The sequence below is a fragment of the Phyllostomus discolor genome, chromosome 1 (assembly GCF_004126475.2).
Source record: "Phyllostomus discolor isolate MPI-MPIP mPhyDis1 chromosome 1, mPhyDis1.pri.v3, whole genome shotgun sequence".
NCBI classification, from domain to species: Eukaryota; Metazoa; Chordata; class Mammalia; order Chiroptera; family Phyllostomidae; genus Phyllostomus; species Phyllostomus discolor.
In genome coordinates this window covers 195,616,326-195,625,659 of record NC_040903.2, presented here as the reverse complement: position 1 = coordinate 195,625,659, position 9,334 = coordinate 195,616,326, and the positions used below count along the sequence as shown (strand labels likewise).

At 47.6% G+C, this 9,334-nt stretch overlaps 1 protein-coding gene across 1 annotated transcript in view; it reads right to left on the bottom strand.

Annotated features, from left to right (window-relative positions):
• Positions 1-5,973: 5,973 nt before the first annotated feature.
• The window catches only part of PSEN1 (presenilin 1), a 57,566-nt gene continuing 54,205 nt past the window's right edge, over positions 5,974-9,334 (bottom strand). The window contains 3 exon segments of the mRNA XM_028506411.2: positions 5,974-6,543; positions 7,876-7,994; positions 9,027-9,200. Coding sequence (XP_028362212.1) covers positions 6,388-6,543; positions 7,876-7,994; positions 9,027-9,200 — 449 coding nt within the window. The 3' untranslated portion in view covers positions 5,974-6,387.

The following is a 9,334-nucleotide window of genomic DNA, read 5'->3' as shown; positions in this document are numbered from 1 at the left end:
TATGCCAGCCAGGGCAATTGTTTTTTATTTTTTTTTAATGTTTATTTTTCCATTACCTTTTAACCCCTATACCTCCCTTTCCCCTGCAATCACCATACTTGTCCATGTCCGTAAACAATTCAATTTAATGCTATTTTATAGCATGTGTCGGGGAATCCGATTAGTATTAATAAACAGAAAAACAAGTCATTACTTCAGTTCTAGTTCTTGCTGGAGGAAAAAGTCCCCAGTCTCCCCTCAGTTTCCCTGGCGGCCTTTGAGGCACCGCTATGGGTCCGTCACCGCGTCAGCCACGTGCGGAGGGCGGCACACCCCAGTCCGGGTGTTTAAGTGCAGTGCAAATATGTGTGTCTGGCTCCCAGTGTCGTTTCCACTTTTAAATCATCCTTGTTCACATATACCTTTGACTTCAGTCTGCTGCCCGAGAAAACGAATCGCAGTCAGGATTTACCAGCGGTCCACCTCGGGGTATGTATGCCGTGGGTACCGCAGCAAAAGGGTTAACAAAATCCTTCCTTCTTCTGCATGAGGGATTGACCCTGGGCTACTACATAATTAAAACAAGTTCAGGGGGAAAAGGCAGCGGAGTCAAGAGTATGATACTCCTTCTCCCAAGAATCAGGTCTCCCACAAACCTGGTTTCTGAGGCTCTTCCGTCTGTCCCAACAGGGCCCGCACACCAGACACTGAAGGGCCAGCCCACCACACGAGAACCCCTCTTCGTCAAGCGTTAAGGGGCCCGTGGTGGTCAGCTCACCATCCTCCACCGTTTCTACAAGGCACGTGATGGAGGAGGTGTATTCTCAGTCCATATGGACACATATTTGGTTTGCTACTTGAGTTCTCTTCTGAATAAATCACCTTAACTCAAAAAGCAACTGTCCTTGGCTATCTCCCACGTGCTTCTTCCTTCCTGGCTGTTTTCAGTGTGTGTTCTTTGCCCTCTTGCTACTTCAGCTTCTTCCCAAAGTTGGTTCAAACTTTGTTTCTGGAGAAAACGGATTTTAAACCCTGTCTTTGTGGATCTCTCTCTCCTTTCCCCTTCATTCCCATTCAAGTTCAAGGTAGTGAATCAACACTCTGCTTACTGAGACTCAAGCACGCTGTCATTCCTCGTTTCACTTTTAACCAGACCCTAAGCTACTGGACGGCGGGATCTTGGTCTCTCTCCCCCTCTCCCCTCCGCCCCCCCCCCCCCACCTCCTCCGCAGAGAGACAACTGTGGTCCTTACCTAGTGACTTTGCCTAGTGACACAGATCGGCCTCATTACTCCTGCTCCTCAACCCTGCGTCTTCACTCTCCTCCAGAGTGTCACTCTCAGCACACCAGCTACAGAACCCTCTCCCAGCCGATGAGGACAAACCATCGGGTCTCTCGGGCGGATTCTAGTGGCACTGCCCACGGGACTCATAACAGCAAAGGATGCCTCTGATTCCCAGAGGGGGAACGGGACACCTCTCTTGCTTCTTGACGCCTTAGCCACTGGGGCCAGGGTGCCCCCATCTTTTATATGCTCCTTCTGAAGACAGCAGTCAGCTTTGTTTTTTCCTACCACGGGCGTATCGCTGATCAGTAATCCCCAACATTTGGTGGAGTCTGGGGCCGGAGCGGCACGACAATCTCCGCCTTGCCAGGCCAGCAGAAGTAATGTGGGCGTCTCCCCTCGACGCGGCCTGCACAGCAGCTGTACGGGACAAGCCTCCAGCACACGAGTTACTTGTGTGGTGCTGCAGCATCCACGCCCCGCAAGTTCTCGTCTCCACAGTGTTTACATCCATCTGAGTTGAACAGTTTCCAGAAGAAAGTTTTCAGAAACTAGGTTTTAAGAATAATTATTTTGAGGCGTCTCCTAAGTGGATTTAGTGTTGCACCCTTCAGAGAGGTGGCCTGCTCGACCCCACCTCTGCACCCTGAGCGGAGGGTGGAGGCAACGCGTTCGTGGTTCTGAACCGTGCCCGCTCACCACGGAGCACGCCCGGTCACCTCGGAGCACGTCCAGTCCCGCACCGCACTGCTTTCACGTAAGGAAACCGGCACAGCTGCATTCATGCGGGCTTTATTCGTTTGATAAATACAAGAAAATCTGCAGTCATCTATCAAAATATTATCTTACCAAGAATTTGAAAGATCTTTTAAAAAGATGTATTCACAGTCTGAATCATGTACAAAGCGGTGTCTGTAGAAGCAAAAGCCAGACAAGCAGCCCGTGAGCGCAAACGGCCCCCTGAACCAGCCTCCCAGCCCCGCCGGTCACTCGGGAGAACGGACAGCCCCGCGCTCGCCACTCCAGACAGTCGAGTTTGAAGCTGCCCTGTTGCAACAACTGTTTATTTTAAAAGGAAAATTGCTTTCTGGGAAATCCTCCCTGTTACTCAGATCGGACCGAAGTGCTACCACTACACTCCAGGGCCCAGGGCGGACCTGGCTACCTTCTCGGGGAATGTTGCAGCTGCCCGAGGCCCTGGGGTTCATTTGGAGGTTTGAGGGGCTTTGAGGTGTTCATTTCAGCTCCAGGCTGATTTTTAAAAAATATTTTATTTACTTGCTTATTTATTTAGAGGGGAAGGGAGGGAGAGGGAGAGAAACACCAATGTGTGAGACACGCTGATTGGTTGCCTCACGCATCTCCCCCAACTGGGGACCTGGCCCACAACCCAGGCAGGTGCCCTGACCAGGAATCTAACTGGCGACCTTTTGGTTCACAGGTTGGCACTCCAGCCACACCAGCCAGGGCCCCAGGCTAATTTTTAATACACGAACCTGAGGTGTTTCCTCCCAGAAGGGAGGGCTGTTCAGATCAGGCCGTCTGGGTAGTTTGGGAACGCGAGCATGCCGGCAGCTTTGTTGGTACACGCAGCTCGGCAATTTCAAAAAGGGCGTGAAGGGCTGAGACCGCTGTTTTACACCTCCTGTGTTTTGGGAGTTAAAACACAGGGAGATGACAAGGATCACTTCTGGGCCCAAACTTGTGATGGTGACACTGTTTCTTTCCAGGGCAAAACCCAACGTCCAGTTTTCAAGTCTCTCCCCAGACCCAACATTCGGGGTGCCCTTGGAGGTGAGGGTTCGTAACAGTGGGCCAACCATTCTTCATTGACTAGCCAAAGGCAAACTCAGAGAAAAAGGAGTACTTGAAGGGTGGGTTTCGGGAAGGATCAAATCACCTTTCTAGCATCAGTTCTGTAAGCCCTCAGTAACAGCAACCGTGAGGGGGTCCCTGACAAGCACCCAGTATCTCGGAGAAGATGACGTACACCGGAGAGGAAGGGATGGCAGCTGCACTCTGAGGGCGGAGCTTATTTGTCTGCGTCTTTACACTCCAGCAGCATGGAAGAGCCTGAACTCTTCTTTTCATAGTGACATCTGGACTTTTCCTTCCAGGGCCAGATGGCAAATGCGGGAACATGCAAGGCTGGGCACTGGGGGGTGGGGGCCCAAATCAGAGGCTCCCTACAGACCCTGACCCTGGAAGGCCTTACGTGGAAGCCTAACTTCGACCTCACATTCTACAAATTATGAACGAGGCTACTTATGGAGGGCTCTTTGAAGCCAAGAAAAGGAAAGCACTGAATGTATTATTTGTTCGAGCATCTACTACGGAAGGAGGGTTTTAAAACCAAGGGCAACTTTTAGAAATGGGGATCCGAGCATTTAAGAGGAAAAACACCACCTGTTTAGTTGCTGCTTCTAGAGTGAAATCAGTAATTTGCTCAGTTATGAATGTTTCAAGCTGCTTCAAAAGCTTCTACTTCTGGCAAATTAATCACTGACAGTGAGAACCATGATGCTGAGACTACAACACGAACCTCCTGAGAATCAAGAACAGAGAAGTGAGCCCTTGGTACACGCACAGGCTAGTCTGTAGCACCACTCTGCACACAAACACGCTTCATTCTGTAGGTCGGTCAGACGGACACCTGCGGACAGCTTTCCTGCCGTCTTCCTTCTTCCCACTGAGCGGGGTTGGCGTGGCTGGCCACGCTTGATCCTTGCTGTCGTCGGGCCCCACAGCCACCCCGGCCACGTGAGGGCATGTCCTCAGTGGAATTTCTACTGTTCTCTCTCTAGTGACAATTGGTTTTTCATGGTGGAAGACCAGCATTTTGATACTTTCAATAAACAACTGAATTGATTCTCAAAATAAAATTTTAAGAGAAAGTTCTGTGCCTGAGATCGGTGACTTAAAGAAATAAGATGTGTTCTCTCTACGCTGAGATGTGGTTCCGTCTCGTAGAAAGGGGCAGATTTGTCACCACCTTTCGACACAGGACACAGACAAAGGGTGGGTTCGCGCGTGCGCACGCACACCACACAGCCTCCTCGGAGGAGCCTTTCACGAAGGACGCCCTTGCAGACGGACCACTCGAGATCAGCCCTCGAGACGGCTTCAGACCACAAGCTGGTACTCAGGTGGCTCTGCTGTAGCTGTTGGATCGTGCGCATTTCTAGAATACCCATGCTGCCACATGTCTGCAGGGAAAAAGAGAATCTTGGAAAAGGGGGCTAAAAAAAGACAGAGGTGAGAGAACCTACTACTCCCAGCCTCTTTCTTCGCACAGCTTATTTCTCCTGCAGTTCTCAACTGCCTGGCGTGAGCCAGTCTCTGCCCACACTCAGGTTAGTCAGGACCGGCACACTAAGCCTGAAGCTAGTTTCTAAAGAATACTCCACGACAGAAAACAAAGACTCTGAACTCCAAGAACCAATCCCAAACCAGACTGAGAGGCCGAGAGAAAGCAGGAGAAGGGAAAAGCTGGTCTTTCTCCAGCCACACGGAGGAACCAAGCTTTTCTCACAGGTGCTTACAGTCCGGTCACCATGGCGAAGGGCCGCCTGTGGTAAAGGAAGGGCTGTGCCTGGCAAAGCTTCCCGTAGAGGTGTGTGCGCCCACAGGTGATGGCTCTGTTTATGTTCACCGTCCAACGGAACTGCACGGGCCCGGGCTCCACTGCCCAACTCACACGAAGGTCCACTGAAACCAAAGGTCAGGCAGGAGGGAAACCACACAACACCCACTGAGAGGTCCTTGAGGAATAATATGGATCTCCTCCTTCACATCTGTCCACAGGACATCAGCTCATTTTGTCCCACTGGCTGCTGGAGGCCCCTTCTTTCTTCCGTCGGCACCTGCTTCTCCCCCAGCTCACCAAGCGCAGTCACGGCTTTCTCCAGATTCTTGCTTTGTACTGATACACTTCATTCATAACTTTATAAATAGCTTCTGGCTATTGTTTTAAATTCTGACCTACTATCAGAGACAATGGGTTGTACTGCAAAAAGAAAAACCAGGACAGAAAGTGCTTCCCCAGCCATTTCACTCTTCTTTAATGCTACTGTCTTTGGGTATTCATTGTATTTGCTACTGAAGAAATCAGAGAGCAAGGCTGATAGCACTGATTCATAACACAGTCTTCGCACCATGCAAAGTAAAATCCTAGAATAGTGGGATCATCTGCTACCACGACAGAGCTGAGCTGTCTTGTCTGCTGTATGAGAGAACCGCTTAGGGGGGGAGCGAAGGGAGAGATGGGGGACAGAAGGCTTTGAGGGCCAGCAAACCTAGGACTATGTCTATAAATTAGGAATTTGGGATAAACTCAACTCTAACTGTTGAGTTAGAGTTCCATTATTTCCAGAAATTACTGCATGTGGAACCTGAGGTTAAGACTTTTAAGATAAAGCAACCTCAGAGAAACCCATACTGGCCTCGGGAGCAAATGGCAACCATAGATGGGAATGAGTCAGTGCTCGAGAACAAAAAGTGTCAAAATCAACTTATACATCTGACTTGACTCAAGGTGAAAAAAGAGTCTTATTTAAAAATGGTAAGTCGGCAGCAAAAAGTCTGAAAGTGAAAGTCTGAACCCCTTTCCACCTTTCCATTTTGCTGCTGGTACCTGCTCTCCTTACAGTACCTCCTGAAAAGGTTTAGAATTCAGTATAGACTTAGTAGGCTGATTCTCAATGTGTGATTTAAGATGATGAGTCCTGTTTGGTTTAAACCCCTTCATTGAACCTTGGTAACGGTAGTCCTGAGAGTCTGCAGTGCTGACGGAAGCCGCATGGGCCAAGCGTCAGCCTGCGGGTGGCAGCACGGCGGCGCCTCGGCCCATCGCTTTTCCTCGGCCTTGTCCCGCAGGTCTGGTGGTCTCTGCACCAAGGGACTCCGTCCACCACAGCAATGTGTGTTCAGAACCGTTTTCTGTAGACACCTCCTTCCAGTACCCAGTAGTGCAGGTGGTCGGGAAGACTTGGAAGGAAGCTGCAAAAAATCCAGCTGGCAATCTTGACTTTGTTAGGTGTGGACACAGGAAAATCAAGTTTGTCCTTCCAGGTTTTATTATAGTTAAAGGAGAAAAATCCATGGGAGTCTAATCACAAATCCGCTAAATATAAAATTGATGGAATGCTAACTGGTCCATAAAGGGCTGCACAAGGTAATCTGTGGCGAAGTAGAAAACCAGCCCGAAGGTGATGGAGATGGGAAGAGCTGGCAGCGCTTTCTTGAAAATGGCGAGGAGTAGTAATGTAAGGCACAGGCCCTGGGCAAGGGGGGGGGGGGGGGGGGGGAGACACAAACTCAGATGTAATTATGAAAGTATTCTGTGCAAAACAACTCAATCACAAGCCTTGGTTTCAATTTAGATAATCAAACACAATCCTTTAAGGTTAAATTGTAGGACAAGTGCTTCCATTAAACCTGGGAATAACTTTCATTTTCCTTTGCAACACAGAGTTCACAGTGAACACATTCTTGATTCTTCAACCCCTAATTCTAAGTAAGGATTAGAACCTAAAAATAAATAAAACTATTTTTGAAAAAAATGAAATACGACCAAAATTTCTATCTAAAATATTGAGTTGGCTACTATGAATTTAGTTTGGCTAAAATCCCAGAGGTGAAGAGCATTTTTTTTATTCTGGGGTGGAGGCTGGGGGACAAAGATGCACACCGAATATGCCAATAAAAGTTTATGAAAAGGATATTGCTGCTTTCTTGGGAACACAGACCAGCCATATACTATAGTCCATTTTTTTTACTGTGGTTACCAAGATATTAACTATAAGTTCGGGAGGCTAAGCATCATTTCAGTTTATCCAGAATAAGTAATTTCCTTCTTAAAAGATACAACACACCCAGAAAACTAACCTCAAAAAAGAAATGAAATACATGAAAATTCTGCCTGGTTATATTATCATTATAAACCACAAGAGTAATCACAAGATAAATGCAATGTAAAGGCTCTCATCTAACTCCGCCTGCATGTGAAACATCAGAGAGTCTATCTTCAGTGAAAAAAAAAAAAGGTGTAAGAAATATCTTACGAGTTATTTACTTAAATCACAGTTTTGAAAGCTCCAAGGTTCCTACTGTGGCTCCATAAGCAAGATCCACGGGAGGCATCGTGTTAACTTCTTTCGCCTCCTGCTTCCCGCCCAGAGGAACCCATATGCTGAGGTGGTCGCATTAAATGCAAAAGCACCACCAAACTCAGGGACTAAGTGAGGACCTGCTCGCCCCTTCCAGACACAGCTGGTTTCCTACAGATCTATGCTGCCTGAAGCAGCAGTTTCTAATCAGAAGCACTTATCACGATTTCCTGCGGAACTTTAAAAATAAGATATACTATTGAAACAAATTAAATAAGAAAGCCTCAGGGTGGGAACACACAGTTCTCAATGGGCCCAGGTGATTTTAACGTGTGGCTGCTCTGAGAACTGCTCAGGTGGGGTCTGAGCATTTGCTGTACAAACTCCCCTGATGACGGGAACATCAGCCCAGCCGGGGTGAAGACGGGACTGCCCCCAAGTGGCGGCATCATCGGAGTTTTGAGGTGAGGTGTTCTGACACATTTTCATGAGTGTATACTTACAATTAATATGGCCACAAAACAGGCTATGGTTGTGTTCCAGTCTCCACTGGCTGTTGCAGAAGCTTTACCGACTAGAACACTGTAGAAAATGAAATCTCCTAATCCAAGTTTCACTCCCCCTAAAAGGAAAGATTACAAACATAAAAAGTTTGTAACTCTTTGCTATGATTTCACAATTCAAAAATGTCACTGCTCCACTCCACCCTGCACTGAGTAAGAAGTCAGTAAATGATATCATACAAAATTAGGCTTGAGCCAGGTTTTCTCTCTTTTTTTCACAATAGAAGTTTCAGATTCTGTGGCTGACTGTGTGTGTGTGTGTGTGTGTGTGTGTAAGATTTTATTTATTTGTTTTTGGAGAGAAGGGAAGGGAGAGAGAAAGAGAGGGAGAGAAATACTGAATGGTTGCCTCTCACACATGTCCATCCGGGGACCTGGCCCACAACCCAGGCATGTGCCCAGACTGGGAATCGAACCAGTGACCGCTTGGTTAGGAAGCTGGTGCTCAATCCACTGAGCCATACCAACCAGGGCCATAAATGATGATTTTTAAAAGGTTGTTCCAGAAAACATATAGACTTTCTAGAAATTAGTTTCTAATGTAAATGGAGACTTTTATATTGTAAGTAACCATAAGTCTGGTTTAAAACGCTTACACAGTCAGAGATGGCTGTGTAGTGGTGGATGCTAAGAAGATGAGAGAATGTCGATTATTAGTTTATATTGGTCCCAGAAAAAGAAAATATGAATCTGAAGTTAGAAGGAGCTTGCCAACAAAGAAAATACTAATGTAAAAGGCTGAGGCATTCAAATACATAGGTTTCTTACAGCAAAGAGTGAAAAAATATTAATATTTCCACACAAGCATATTGCAGCTATGAAGTCTTATTGTAAAAACAATTTCAAAGAAATCTTTGACCTTATAAAACAAATGCCAATGGGCCAATTTAAAAAACCTGAGGAAAACTAGGCCCAGTAACACATGGAGCTATGAGAAAGGCACCGACTATTGGTACTTCCCACTGAAAGCTGTGCTGTCATTTAGAATGAGACCGCCAGGCTCTCGAGTCACTTTGTCTGGGGAGAGGGGGATGCTGCAGCACCTAAAGGAACCCGTGACAGCCTCCCCCCCACTGAGGGGGTGCACGCACTTTCCTCTGGGTCCTCGCTGGCGACGATGCTGCTGGAGAGCTCCTGCACGGCAGCTCGCGACTCCGTCGTAGAGTGGTGGGGGCCCAGGCGGCTGTCCCTCTGGGCCTCCCACTCTTCACTGAAGCCACCATCATCATTCTCTGCCACGGGGTCTTGGGGCTCCCTCTCTGTGCCTGCAGGAAAAAGCACAAAATGCCAATATACAGCTCTAATACTCAGAAAAAATCTTAATGTCTTTAAGAAAATTACGTGGAAGTAGTTATTACTTGACTGTCACTGTAACTGGGATGGGTGGCCCTGAAACCAC